Genomic DNA, 16,528 nt, shown 5'->3' on the forward strand with positions numbered 1-16,528 from the left:
ATTGCAAAAAATGTAACAGATGAAACAGTAGTTTGACGTCCTTTGCTTTGGATCATTTTTTTATCTGGCAGCTATAGAACCGGCACCTCGAAATTGAGTACCGACATGCTACCAAGCTCGTGCAAACAGATTCTTCTGTACCAACTTTTGGAGATTTTTGTAAGAAACAAATAACGGAAACAGTTCTTCTTGTACAACCACAGTCTTCACTTCCCACACCCAAAATAATAATCGTTGCGATGAAGGAGATTGTATAAACAAGATGAGCGAAACAAGAATCTAAATGATGTTGCCAATTATAAAGGCAACTAATTTCCCTTTTAGCTTTTAGAATATGGTTAATCGTGATAACAAATAAATTTCATTAAAAGTTTTATGTTTATTATAGAAAATACCAATTTATAATATATAAATAAACGTAAATCTCATATTACATATGATTTTTATGAGGTTAAATTAAGTTTAAAATTTACCTTTTAATAAATTTGAACCTTATCATTTAGATGTATGGTTGTGCGTCTTGGTCATTAAAAGATAAAAAATTGAAAAACAAATCTTTAAAAGGATTAAGTTATGGTCAATGGCGGAGCTTAGTGGAAACTGGGAGGGCCTTCACCACTCCTTTCCCACTTTTTTATATATTAATTGATATATAATTTAAAATATTTTTTAAAAACTTTGATATATTTTTATATATTTTATATATTTGGTATCTTAAAAGATTTTATACATCATATAAAAAAAATTAGCATCATCAATTTTTTTTCATAATCAGTTTTTAAATGTGATTGATTATCATATCTTTTTTATTGTTAATTTTTTTTAAATAAGTATATTGATGAAGAATAAAAAAGCATATTTATTTTATAAAAATGATAAAAGGAAAATTATCTATGAAGATAAAAACATGACAATACGGTTGTTTTTCTATAACAATGCAATGAAAACTTGTGAAGACTTACTAAATCAATATATGTACATTAGTAGAATGAAATATGGATGTCTTGCCGATAATATGATTATGTACATTCAAAACAAAGACAAAAACTGAAAATTTTAGTTCTAATTAAACTATTGATCAGTTAAAAAATCTAAAGGAACCAAGGACAATCATATATATATATATATATATATATATATATATACTTTCTATTTTTTATTTCTTCTAATTGTTGGTTTGTCATTAAATTAATTTCCATCACAATATATATATTTTTAAGAGTCTCAATTCTTTTACTAGGTAACATAAAAAATTTATCATCTTTACTTTATTATGATTAATTTTTGTTTCATTTGAAGAATTATTTTTGTTTCGCTATTATTAACTATATCCTTAATTATATATTTGTAAAAAAAAATGTGAAATTTTATTCAATAGTCTCTCAAATTGTTTCTAAGATACACATTTAATAATTTTTTTAATATTTTTATTTGTTTATTTTTATTATCTAGAATACTATTTTGATATATTTTATATAATTAATTTTTATTTTATAAGTCATTTTAATCATGTTGTAATTTTGTCACTCTAATTGTATAAATAAATTTTATTTGCTATAATATAAAAATTTAATGTAATTTTCATGAATATATTTTTATCACCATCCAACATATATTTAATTTCAAAAGATACATAATCTATGTTAAAATTTTATTATTATTTAGTTTCATATTTGTTCTTTGCGTGATTTTGATCACGTAATGTATTATAATTTTATTAGTGTATAAAAAAATAGATTCATTATAATTTAAAAACTTGAAGTAAAGAAATATTTAAAATATATTTTAATTTGAATATTTGTTTTCTTTTTATATTTTCTTAAAAATATTTTTAAATTTAATCAGTTAGGTTTTATTAATATTTGCAAATTTAATAAATATTTTGGTTTTCATGAAATTTTATTTGGTACTTTAATTTGATATGTATGCAGCTATAATTTCTTTCTAAATATTTTATATCTAAGAAACAGTCATCCTATTAATATTGAATATTAGATATATTATGTTGTCTTTATCACAATGTTTTATTATTTTATTATTATTTTATATAAAATAATTAATTAATATTGAAACATTGAGAAAACAGGTATAGGTATATGTATGAAAAGATATACCCATTACCTAGTGGGATGGGCATGAGATAAAGTTTGACACTCGTAGAGTTTAAGTATGAAAATGAGATGCATTTTTTCTATGGAGATAGGTATGAGATAGCGAAACTCGTCTATATGTCATCCCTAACCGGAAGAGATAAAAGATGGAAAGAGAAAAAAAAAATACAAATAAATGAGTTCTAATAAAAAAAAAATTGACAGGTGACATTTTGAAAAACATTAATTTCATAAAAAGACCATTAATTCTATTTAAAAAATATCGGATACTTACTAAAAAACATTTAGGAGCCAAAGTGAATAATAAATTTAAATAAAAATATAATATTGTTAATTAAGTCTAAATATGATTAATTATTCTGATATTAAATTTGGAATTGTAAAATATTATTCTCAAATGTTTTTTTTTTACTAAAAAAGAAGAGAGGTCTCACTTCCACAAATTTAACTTGGTATTTTTTTTACATAACGTTTTATCATAACCAAATAAAAAAATAATATAATATTACATAAAATAATTTTATTTTTTTACTTTTTCTACAAAAGAATTGAAAAAAAAGTTTAAAATCTTAACTATTATTGTTATATAAAAATCTCAATCACCTAACATACTCGTGTCAAACATTTTATAATGTAAATAATAGAGTTAGATATATTTTTGGTCCCTTACATGTTATGAAAATTGGAATTAGTTTATCTTCAAAACTTTGAATTAATCTAATCCTTCAACTTTAACTTTAGAAAAACATGAATTTAGTTTTTTTTAACCAAATTTTAAATTTATTTGACGTTTCAAGCGCGTTTTATGAAAGCATTTGTTTGTTTACAGCATTTTGACACATTTTCACTTCAGTGTTAGTTCAGAAAATATGAAACGCGTTTGAAATGTTAAATAAACTTAACAAGATTTGGTTATAAGGATTAAATTCATGCAATTATAAATTTGAGAACTAAATTGAACCAAAGTTTTGAAGAATAATTAATTTCAATCTTCACTCGAATTTAAGAGACCAAAAATATATTTAACACTATATAATATTCATTCATTAACAAAAATAATATGATGGGTTTCTTAACACTATGTTCTTTTGGAAGGATGTACCGTTCATGTGAAATGAGAAAAGAGGATTAAGAGGTGATTACCTTATTCTTTTGGGAGTGGAAAAAGGTGATGTCAAAAGATGAATAGGAAGATTCATTCAAAATGTAATCACCTGTAAAGGGTAACACATTCCAATTTACAAAATTATCTCCTTATATTTCAGTTTCTTTGTACGTGATTTATTTATTTTTTCTTATTATGAAAACAACATAATAAAATTAATAATACAAATAAAAATTTCTTATAGTTATAATAAAAATTTATTACTTATAAAATTACTATTAAAAATAAAATAAAATCTCCATGTAAATAAATTATTTTTTAATTAAATATTAAATTTATTTTCATACCAAATATATTATATTATTCAATTTTTATAAATAATTTGTTTTAATTTTAATTATTCAATAAATTTTATAAAAATAATTATAAATCATTTATATATCATTTTATATTAATTTTAACAATCGAAACATTTTTGTAATTTGACTATTTTATTTATTAATTTTTTTAAATAAATTACATAAATCAATTCAATCATAAATTTAATTCTTAATTTATTCTAAAATTATCTCCTGATTCTTTAAAAGAAAAAAATATCAATTTCGCTGTCTAAGCTTTTGAATTTCTTTCTCTTACACTTTCTCTCGAATAATTATTCCAAAAAGAATATGGTATAAGGTTGTATAGTTTTCCATCTTCCTGGGAAAATAGAAGAGAAGAAGGGTTATAATAATTGACAATTAATTGATGTAAAAGAAATATAAATAATTATTAATAGATTGACTATTAACAAAGTTGCTGACAAAATGGTTAAACCCGATATTCTGGACAACAAATAGCCACTGCTAATTTTTCGGTTTTTAAAATTAATTTTGCATAGAATAAGTAGGTTTTGAATTTATTATCCGTAATATTAACATAATTTTTTATTTCTTCTGTAAATCAGAAATTTATAGTATGATTTCAAAACTATTTCTTTTTATTCTTCTCCATTGTTAAAAGAGGCAAAAATTAAAGGGATTATAATATTTTTTTAATACTTATCATTCTTTTCTTCAAACTAAATCCTTATACATTAAATTTTTCGCTTTATTCCAATAATCCCAACTTTCACTTATTTCTTATCTATTACTTAAAAAAATATTTTGTTTTACTTCTTCGAAATGTTTTGTAGCAATAAAAAAATACACGAAGAAAAATACAAATTAGCTGAAGTAGGTGATTTGGTTGATTTGATTGTTAGCTGTAGACTGACATTGATGTTTTGAAAAATCAATTCTGAGGAACTGAGAAAAGTTATCCGAGTGAGTGCTTGACTAAACCTAGGTTATAATATAACAATAAAGCCTAAGGGTGTGTTCTTATCGATAAATGGATTTAAATACGTGATAAATTGATAAAGTGTGACAATGAATTTGTGTAAATTTATGGAGATAAATATGTGTGGTTTTTTTTTGAATTTAGTAAGTGAAGTGAATGAATTTGAAGATAAATTTTATAAAAGTTAATGAATAATTTGAATGATGTGATAGATAAAATAAAAAATTATAATAAATAAAATTTTGTAATTACTAAAATACTCTTGATAAAAAAACATTAAATAATTTTTAAATTAGTTAAAAATATTAAATTTTAAAAACTATCACTTAATAAACTTTAATAAAAATTAATACAAAAAAAATTATTATATTATTATAATTATTTTTAAAAGATTATTATTATTCAATATAAATTATTTATTATTATATATCTTATATTATTAATAATTTATTAGACATATATTATTAATTATTATAAATCTATATTATTAATTTTAATAATTATTACACATATAAATATATTATTTATTATTATTATTTTATTATATATATATATATATATATATATATATATAACCGGTTACGTAATCAGTTACATCTTATATGTATAATAAAAATAATCATATATAATTATTAATAATATATATATGTAAATTATAATTTAAGAGTAATATATTTTATAATTATAAATATTTGAAAAATTATGAAAGAAAAAGTTTCAAAGATGATTAAAATTGTCAAATTATTTATTATCGTTACAAATCTTTACATTTTAAGAAGATAAAAATTTTGTGAAATCTCACAAATCTATCCCTGCACATGCTTTTAAAACATGAAAATTTTATAAATTCATCCGCGTAAATCAGCGAATTTATAGAATTTGTGCAATAAAAAACTGCATAAGACCCTTTGGATAATTTTTTAAATAAATATTATTTAAGAAAATTTTAAACATAAATAAACTGTTTTAAATATGATTTATAATAAGTTTCATTTTAAAATATGGCTAGCAAAATAAATAAATAAACACGTTTTAAAATATAATTTTAATTTTTAATTATTTTTCAAAACAAAAAAACTCGTGTTTCAAAATTAACTTTAGCTTAAACTTAAAACATAAAAAAAATTATAATTTTTCCACGTTTTGTTTGATAGAAAGGAAAACAAAAAATAAAAATAAAAAACATAAGAAACAGAGATGATAAAAATGAGCGAATATACGTCATTTGATTGAAATGAAATAAATATATAAATAATATAAATTTTTATTAGAGAAAAATATTTATTATTGTTTATTATATCAATATTATATATCATTAATAATTATTTTAAAATTTATTTATTACTATTATAATAAAAAAAACCAACATGTTATAAAAAAATTATTATAAAGCAATAAAAATCATGTTTTAAATCTTTACTTGAAAATATGAATTTATATCTTTAATTTAAAATATATCTATTTTTTATTTTCAAAATTATAGTTAAAAGTGGACTATAAAACTAATTCAATCTCACAAAACCAGCCTATAAGATAATGATTGCACCCACTTATATATTATGAATTGGCCTTATCTCTAGTCCATGTGGAACTTCCAACACATCCCATCACGTCGAAGTATATTCATCTTGTTATCCTCACCTTACAAGTCGATTTTGTGGGGTTGAGTTGAGTTAGGCTTAAAGCCCACTTCTAACATGTATCATAGCCAAGTTAGAGTCTATCCTAGCGAGATTTCTTGGACATTCTGTTCCACCCGATATCAGATCGCTAACGGACTACCCACTAATTTTTTGTCCCATGCATGAGATGAATATACCTCGGCGTGAGAGGTATGTTGGAAGTCTCATATCGACTAGAGATAAGACCAATTCACAATATATAAGTGGGTGCAATCCTTATCTTACAAATAACTTTTTGGGGGTTGAGTTAGGCTTAAAGTCTACTTTTAACAAAATCTCTACTTAAAAAAATGTATTTATATCTTTAATCTTTAATTTAAAATATATCTATTTTTTTATTTTCAAAATTACAGTTAAAAGGTAATATAGCCTATGAAAATATATAATTAGTTAAAAGAGTTTATTAAGACTTTTGAAATATTATTTATTATGATAAAACTTGTTGGCCATAACGTATTATGTAAATAAAAATTGACTTGATATTTGTCATCGTAACTTTATATATTTCTTGGGTGTATAAATACTTTAGGAATTATGTGTCGTGAGAAGAATATTTATAATTTTGTATTAAAAAATGTATTGAAAAATTTATAATATTTATAAAAAATTACATAATAAATATAATAGTTTTATTAAGTATTTGTAAAGATAAGATTAAAAAATTGAACCATGTTAAATTTATGATATATTTTTGTTTTTATTTTTAGTTATGATATATATACTTCCGCGCTATTATTTTTTTTTATTGAATGATTTTCAACAAAAACTCCTTAAAAAAACTTTTAACAAGAAGCATGTTTTATGGAAACATACTTCACTTGTAATTCTTCTAAAATCTAATTAAAACTCAACCACAGACCTGAATACGAACTTCCAAAACTATGGATGGTGTAACTGGTTTTTGGTATCATGTTTTATACATACGTGTAATAGAAATACTGAATGTTTTTCGTCAAAATTAATTAACCTTCGTAATAACTTTTTACTATAGTAATGTTATGCAAAATCCTTTTTACAGCATATATATTAGGTTATTTTTTTTAATTTATATCTCTATAGTTCTTTTATAAATCTATATTTTTTTCAAATGTGTACGAGATTTTGGATGTTTACGAAACATGGTCTTTTTTTTCTTTTTTTATTAAAATATAATATCTATGTCGGTGCCTTTACTTTCATTATGTGGTTTACTTTCATTATGTGGTTGTTTGTTATATTTTCAAAAATTATACTCTAAATAAAATTAATTTTATTTGCAACTTACTTTAACAATATAATAATACATATTAAAATAAAAATATATAATTAAAATATGAAATTAATATATTTATATTTTTTAAGGGGTGTCAAAAGTATTGTAAATAGACAATAGTGATGTCAAGATACCTCTCTTCACGTGAATTTTGTATTTGTTTTTGTGATCAAAAGCATGATACCATATATCCAACACTCATTAAGAGTCATGCAAATCATCATCTAGGGTTAAACATTGCACACACAACATACACAAGCGATCCAACTAGAATCAACTACTTATGATGAGCCGCTTAAAAAGAACTTATGTTATGGATATAACATGTCATGCATCTCAACATTAATCACACATATTTTATACATCACAATGTATAACATGTATGATAAATCAGTAATCACAAGACAACACCACACCATTAGTGACCTTATCAACATAAACAAAGTCTCATTTATTTTACTTGAGAGGTATTTTACATTTCTTGAGTGACATTACATCTTTTGATAGAAAGGCGATTCGAGAGTGACACTCTCTCAAGGTTTCTCTTGTTATGGTGATCATGTCGTCACTTAAGTGACCATAACTTAAGTATTAAGCCCAACATTACTATGTTTATGGAAGAAAGCCAACAAATTCCTAAAATTCCTTCATCACCTTATAGGGTACTTGAGCATCAAACTAGTGTTTAATCGTCAAAGCCATATGTCCAACACTATCTCATAGCAAAATATGTCTCAAGCATTAACCAATGTTTGAAGCATAAGCCATATTACTTTTTGTGTTCCATCCAATGTTCAAGCCATACGCTTGCGGAAAGGAAATAATTGTTTCGATGTCTTTCATGTTTAAGTTGTTAACCATTACTTGAGTTATACATACAGAAGCTTGAGTAGCCAACAAGTTTATTGAGAGACTTTGAGACAACATGTGCAATCATTGTACATTATTTGAACCTCACTTGATTTTGCTTAAAAAAAACACGTTGTTTGAGTAATATTTAGCTTGAGAACAACTAAAACAACAAAAATCAAAATTTTCAACTTTTTATCGGTATCTTTAATGATTCTACAACTAATGGAATTGATAAAACTGCCATTTCTATACTTATAACATTTATCCATTCAAATCAACCAACTCATTTAGTATTTCATATATTTCATTCATATTTCTTCATGGAATCAATCAATGCATTGAAAACAACCATCAACATTCCAACATTACAACTATTAGCTTCTCTTACATACATTAAAAACGTGCTATTATCTAGTAATATGTTGAAAATTCCTTTCAACAAATCAACCAACCTAAACAAACTTTTCGTAAACTATTGACAACATCTCATCTTAAACATCCACTCAAGAAGAGAAAAAAAAAAGATGAAAAACTTTGATAATAAATAGAAAAGAATAGTATTTAAAAAAAATATTAAAAGTAGATATTTGGTTACTAATTTTTTTTCTATAATAAAAAAAATCTTATCTTTTCATTATCCATTTCAAAACTTAAAGTCTACTTAGATCGATGAAAAATTTAGTTTCTTTTAAAATGAAACTTAAATACGTTTTTACTTGATTCTAATTATTTTTAAGAATTTTAAAAATAAAATAAATAAGATGTAAATTTAACTTTTTACTTAAAAAAATATAAGAATTTTTTTTAATGATTTTTTACTACTAAAATTTTAATTTTTCATGTCAGTTTAATGTATTATTTAGTGATGCTTAGAACCGTCGCTATTTTCTCTATCGTCAGTTATTAATTAGCACAAAATTTTGGTACCATAAAGTCATTATAACGTTGGTTTACTATAATTGCTGGAACAACCGTCACTAAAATTTTTAAAGTCGATTTTAACCGTTGCTAAATAATTTTTTTTAAAAATTAAATTAAATACTTAGCAAAACTTGCAACCACCAGTAAGTCAAAAATTTTGTGGCGGTTATAACCAGCGTAAGTCTAGGAATTTAAAAAAATTTAGTAGTGGTTGTAACTGTCAAAAAGTTTAAGAATTAAAAAAAATTAGTGGCAATTGTAACCACCACTAAGTCTTTAACTAAGAGAAGACAATATAGCTTCGATAGAGATGAAATAATGAGCTCTTCTATATTTTAAAGGTAGAAATTCAAGCTAGGGTTCAACAAATTGAAAATAGGATTAGGATTTCTGAAACTCAAAATACTTTACATGGAGAAAAAAGATAGAGGAAACATACTTACAAAAAGGAGAAGATGACTTTAACTGGGAGCATGGAATATGACTTCCATTGATGAATAGAGATATCAAAAATAAATTCTTCCCCGTGGGTATTGCCCGAACCTGTTTCCGTTTTGACGGAGAATCCCCGCATTGACTGGATATGGGTATGGGTATGGGGAATCTCCTATTTTTTCAATTGGGTATGGGGATGGATATATCCCCGCCATAATACCCGTCCCCGCCATATCTCCATCCTCATTTAAATTATTAAAATATTCACAATCAATTAAGCAACCCTATATATATATATATATATATATATATATATATATTCTTTCTATTTTTTATTTCTTCTAAATATTTGGTTTGTCATGAAACTCATTCTCATCTCCAATATATTTTTTATCTTATCATAACCTTTATGTAATTATGTTAAAATGATGTATGTGAATTAAAAAAAATTTATGTCTAACATTTGAATATTTATATTATTTTTAATATTTTTATTTATTGTATATTTTCCTTTCACATGAGAATGTTTAATACTCACAAATTAAGTGTTTAATAGCATAAACATTTCATTACTAGGTAATATAAAAAAAATTTACTTATTATTATTAATTTTTGTTTCATTTGAAGAACTATTTTATTTCGCTAAAACAATTTTTGTTATTTCTCAACCATTGAGTATATATGTTGATATTTGAAAGGTTTTCTTAGATCTCTAAGATGTTTTTCGTCTTATCATACCATTAATTATACATTTGTTTTTCTTTGTGTAATTCCTTCCAATAGTCTCCAAATTGTTTATAAGACACACATTGTTAATTTTTTAATATTTTTATTTTTGTTTATTTTTATCATATAGAATATTATTTCGATAAATTTTATCTAATTATTTTTTATTTTCTAACTCATTACAATCATACTTTAATATTTTCAATATAATTGTATAAATAATTTTTATTTACTATAATATAAAAATTTAATGTAATTGTCATGAATATTTTTTATCACCATCCAACATATATTGGAGTTTAAAAGATACAAGATCTATGATAAAATTTTATTATGTTTATTATTTGTTCTTTGTGTCACTTTTTATCAACCATTGAGTATATATGTTGATATTTGAAAAGTTTTCTTAGATCTCTAAGATATTTTTCATCTTGTCATTCCTTTAAATATATATTTGTTTTCCTTTGTGTGATTCCTTCCAATAGTCTCCAAATTGTTTATAAGACACACATTTGTTAATTTTTTAATATTTTTACTTTTTATTTATTTTCATTATGTAGAATACTATTTCGATAAATTTTATCTAATTATTTTTTATTTTCTAACTCATTACAATCATACTTTAATTCTTTCACTATAATTGTATAAATAATTTTTATTTACTACAATATAAAAATTTAATGTAATTGCCATGAATATTTTTTTACTACCATCTAACATATATTGTGGTTCAAAAAGATACAATATCTATGTTAAAATTTTATTATTATATTTATTATTTGTTCTTTGCGTCATTTTAATCAAGTGATGTATTATAACTTTTATTACTGTATTAAAAAATAGATTCATTATAATTTAAAAAATTCAAGTAAACAAACATTTGAAATATATTTTTCCTTTTATATTTTTTTAAAAATATTTTTTCCTTTTATATTTTTTTAAAAATATTTTTAAAATTTATCAACTAGGTTTCATTAATGTTTGCAAATTTAATAAATGTTTTGGTTCTCATTAAATTTGATTTGGTATTCTAATATAAAATGTAAACAATTATAATTTATTTCAAAGTATTTGATATCGAAGAAACAACCATACTCCTAATATTGAATATTTGATAATATTATGTTTCCTTTACCAGAATTTTTTATTACTTTATAAAAATTAATTAAAATTAATATTAAAGTAGTAAGAAAACGAGTACGGGTATGGATACAAGATTATACCCGTTACCCGGTGAGGATGAGGATGAGATAAAAGTTTAATATCCGTTGGATTTGGGTATGGGGATGAGGATAAATTTATTTTACGGAAATGGATATAGGATAGTGAAACTCATTCCTATCCCGCCACGTTGCCATCCTATTGATGAACAATGAGAAAGAAATTAGAGGACAATATGAATAAAGAGTTCTTCAGGAATTTTGATGTAACGGGAAGAAGGAAAAATGAACTCCCCTATAACGGAAATGTTGATGTAACAGGAAAGAGGAAAAAATACCCAAAACTTTCCGTCAATTTTAAAAGAACTCTAAATACACTATAAAATTAATTATTATTATTATTATTATTATTATTCCTTTACTAAAAATGACTTTAATATAATAAGAAATGTGTATACTAATATATTTTGAAACTAAATTAAAAATATTTTCAAAAAGTTAATGTATATGAAATTAAAAGTCATTTTGAAAAACCAGTTATAATATTATATTTAAAACCCATTCTAACCTCGGCCAGCTGGGCATGAGGCTACATTGGCCAGTGACTTGCAGGAACAAATTATGAGTAGATTGGATCAAAATATTCTCTGATCAATCAACATCAAACAATTTTAATTATCTAGCTGTGAACGTGTAAAAATCCAAAATAAAAAATAAAAAATTATCTTACTAGGTATGTGCTAAGCTGGTATGATTTAAATAGTATTATCTTTCTAATAAAAATGGTAATTAATCGAATGAAATTTCATTGGTACCAATATTAATGTTCCAGGGGATAATTTTTGTGTGTGAACATAATGCACTATGCACTCTTGAAATGTCTTTTGAGTACTTCGCGTACTCCTTTTAACAAATAATTCCCGTTTTGCTGATTAAAATAAATCCGATGATAATACAAAAATCTTTATTCATTATCTTTTCACACATATTGTTTGTTTCAAATGACTGAATTTGGTAGTTATTTCAATCTTACGAACACCACATTTTTCCTATACTATCAAATTTTAGAAGACTAATTTTGTTGTTTTATTAAGCATGATGCAATGTATTATGTTGGATTTAACTACGTTAGAATTAGTTTTTTAAACGATGCTAAACTTTTTGCTTATCTCAGTAGTAGCAAAGCATTGGTCTTTTGGCAAAGAAATATTACAGGAAATACCCCAAAACAGGTTGTGTCATAGACCTTTTGGTCGTTAAAATCCTGAGATGAAGACTATTTCGATAGAAAGAAAATGTACGTTTGACCTCGTGCAACTTGTGTCTTGAATTAACTTTCCTCCACGTGTTGCTTCTATGTCTCCGTAATAATCAACTTACAGGTTAATCTAATCGTTATTTTCAACTTAATGATGCAAGTGACACACTCCATCCGAAATATTCTATATAAACATAAAAAGATAAACGGCATTGCTTATATCTTCCATCCAAACTTTAACTAGATTTAGAACATATCTAAGAATCTAAAAGATGACATGAGTTATTATATCGTACATACATACACTCAATTAACTCAGTTTCATCTCATTCTCTCTCTCTCTCTCTCTCTCTCTATATATATATATATATATATATATATATCACTTTTTTTATTTTTGTCGTAATCTTTCTTTTCCTTCTTACACCTCATTTTTTGTGTGACTTTAGAATTATAGGAAGAAAACATGAAAGTGTACGCGTGAGAAAACAAACAAGGGAGCATAATTTGTTGGTAGAAAGTTTGGCTAATTAATTATTGATTAGAGATAAGCAATCAGCTGCAGTAGTAGTGGGGAAATTAAAGGACATGAAAGTTAATAATTAAGGTCTAACCATAAGAGAACTACATGCATGCATAATCCCAAGAGCCAGTCACAGTGTAGAAGTAGTTCTTAGTTATATCAACATAATCACTCTTGAGGCACAAATAGATGCACATATTAAAGTTAAGAGCTTGAAAGGTTGGTGAAGTCGGAAAACTTTTGTTCTTGCATTTGTTGAAGAGAGAAAACAGAGTGGTGAATTAGTAGGGTGAGACACCAACATTGGCTGAAGCATAAAACCCATCTTTCATGAGAACCTCTTCTCCTTCCTGGACAAAAGAGAAAAACACACCCACACACTCAGAAATCAAAGTCAGGGTTATGCATTATTTTGTCTGCAACATTTTGCAAGAAGAGGGTGCATGATAATTTACCTGCTGGCACACATTTGTCTTCTTCACAGTCTGATCAGGCATGAGACCAAAGTGGATGTGTGGGAAGTGGGCCCACTGACACACAAAGCACGTCATACATCAGAACAAGTTCAAAGTGAGCCAGAAAACCTTTTCATTAATTTATTTTATTCTAACCTAGGGGGAGGAAATACTACCAACTACTTCAAAAAATCATTTCAAAACAAGGAAATCTATTATTTTGTTGTGAAAATATGTCAACAAATCTATGAATAATGATATATATTAGATATTTAGATAAATAATAAAACTTTGCATGCAACATTTGGAGAGAAAACATATATGTGATTAACTGTTTAATTTATTGAAACCCTAGTACGTAAGAACCCCATTGTTGTATTTGTTTATTTATTTATTTATTTATTCAAGAGGAGGAAAAAGGATGATACATTCTTGGCAGCTGCACTGAAGGCTTCCCTGTGAGTTATATCGGGATTGACAGACTTGATGCGTTGGATCTCGTCCCTGCAGAAATATACATGGACCATTCAAATTTGCTTCAACTTTAAAGCCTTTCATGACCACAAAGTACAAATTTAATAAATAAATATGAAGTGGTTCAAAATTTAAATAAAATATTAATGAGAAGAATAATAAAAATAGCGAGTGCTTTAATAAAATGAATACTCACTTGATAAAGCGGTTGTACGCGGAGGGGACTCTCTGTCTCTTCTCAGGAGCTGGACAATGGCGCACAGTCATATATCAAAATCATTTCCTTTGACTTTGCAGATGCAATATTTATTTTATCTAGCTATTTAAATTCCCTATTTTCCGTGGCAAGGGGCATCACTGCCTCTGTCTGTATACACATCCATGCTTCCGATTCTGATGATACTCAGTGTTAAGGGTTTTAAGCAACTACAATCCCGGGGGAGAACAAGCTGCCCCTACATGTTTTTCTCTTTCTACCAACCATTTTCCTTCGTGCCACTTATGAACGCCAAACTAACCTATGTTTTTCTTCATCTCTGTCGGTGCTTGTAACAAAAAATTAATCCAAGGGAAACTAAAATATTATTGATAAAAGTGAAAGTGGAACACGGCCTCACAGACTGTGCCCTAGAATCAGAAATACTAGTAGGTAATACTTGCTGTTTTTTTACATTAATTAGTGTTCCCAGATATTTAAAATCTCTTCTAGGCTTAATTAGGGCAGTGCTGTCTATATAGACCTTGTCATTATTTAGTTATTAGGATCATTGATAAGATTTTAGGGAATGTGCGGTTGGAAACAAGGAAGGGTTTTAGGTACTGTCGCGATGAAGCCTTAAAAGACCCTTTTTCTTCTACCAAAGGAACTGGTGCTGTCAATGTTGACCATAAAAGCAACGACATGATTTATTTTCCTTTGAAAAACAACAGTGTATTTTACTACGCGAATGCTGCTTTCATCTAAAAGATAACTTCATTATTGAGGTGAGTACAAGATCATGGGTGAACACGAAAGGGAACCTTAATTTTGAACGAGAGAAATCCGAGTTATTTATTTTTCAGTCATATAAATGTAAACAAATAAACTAAAAAAATAAATAAAATAGAAGAGTATATTTTATCTCACGTCTGTTTATGATCGGTGGCCGTGGAAGCTCATCAGCTGCAGTCCTAGCAGGCATAGAGAAGTCATTTGAAGCAGTTAAATTTGCTTGGTTCATAAGAAAATTTGGAGAGGGGTTTGGTATCTCCTCCTGCAGAAATGGAATATGTCATTCACCAAGCCAGAAATAAATTATACTGAGAATGAACCCATCACCTCTTTAAGTCCTAGTCCATAAATAAGAAGAGGGTAAGGGTGTACTACCACTGATACACTAATTTACTAAAGAGACGAAGAGTAAATTGAAAATAAAAGAAGAGTATGGTGATGTACCAGAAGGTTATGGGACGGGGAGAAGAAAGAGTGACCCAAATGAAATTGAGTGGGAGATGGCACAAGCAGGCCGCGCATGTTGACTGGCAGGAGGTTAGTGCAATGGCCGCATCGGACAGTGACTGTCTTGAACAAGCTTGTGCAGGGAACACTTACCTGAAACATGAAAGAAAGAAAGAAAAAATGAGAGAGGAGTATGAGAGAAACCCTAGTGTTGGAAAGAAGTTTGGGGGTAAGAAAATGTAAAATGTGTTCATATACAGCGAGGACGGTGTCACAAATATTGCAGTGAACATAACAAAGCTGTTCGGAAGGAGGGAGGTGGTCCAGTGATATTGTGGTGGAAGAGGATGACATTTTGGGTAGCCCCCTTTTTTCGTTCTCTTATATTCGGTTGATGATTGGTCTCTTGATTGATTGATTGATAGATGGACAGCTTAACCACCACACCTTGGATATGCTTTTTTTGATTATGAGTTGTGAAAGAAAGGTGCAGAGAGACAGAGAAAGAGTGAGAGGGAAAGAGGCTGATCTATTTGGTCTGGTCTGGTTGATAGATATATACTACGAGAGGGAAAGGCACAGAATTCACCCCTTCGCTTTCTCTGTTTATTGCTCTTGTTTATAGAGCACACAAGACCTTCCCATGGATGCTGCTATCCATGCATGCATGCATCTATCATGTATGCATATTCACACATTCATCATCATCATCATTTATGTACAGGGAAGAGGGGTTAGTTTGTTTGTACATGAACATGGCGGAGTTATTATATAATTAACATGGGAACATATGTGGTTGGCATTTCGATGTGTATG

General features: G+C 26.2%; 1 protein-coding gene across 1 annotated transcript; it reads right to left on the reverse strand.

Annotated features, from left to right (window-relative positions):
• Positions 1-13,328: 13,328 nt before the first annotated feature.
• LOC114177350 (protein YABBY 4-like) lies at positions 13,329-16,316 on the reverse strand. Its single transcript, XM_028062652.1, has 7 exons — positions 15,971-16,316; positions 15,710-15,865; positions 15,401-15,527; positions 14,471-14,519; positions 14,229-14,304; positions 13,801-13,875; positions 13,329-13,695 (listed from the first exon to the last, which is right to left on the reverse strand). The coding sequence occupies exons 1-7, from the start codon at positions 16,064-16,066 to the stop codon at positions 13,627-13,629; spliced, it is 648 nt and encodes a 215-aa protein (XP_027918453.1). The 5' UTR covers positions 16,067-16,316; the 3' UTR covers positions 13,329-13,626.
• Positions 16,317-16,528: the final 212 nt, after the last annotated feature.

This window comes from Vigna unguiculata, chromosome 3 (assembly GCF_004118075.2).
Source record: "Vigna unguiculata cultivar IT97K-499-35 chromosome 3, ASM411807v1, whole genome shotgun sequence".
Lineage (NCBI taxonomy): Eukaryota > Viridiplantae > Streptophyta > Magnoliopsida > Fabales > Fabaceae > Vigna > Vigna unguiculata.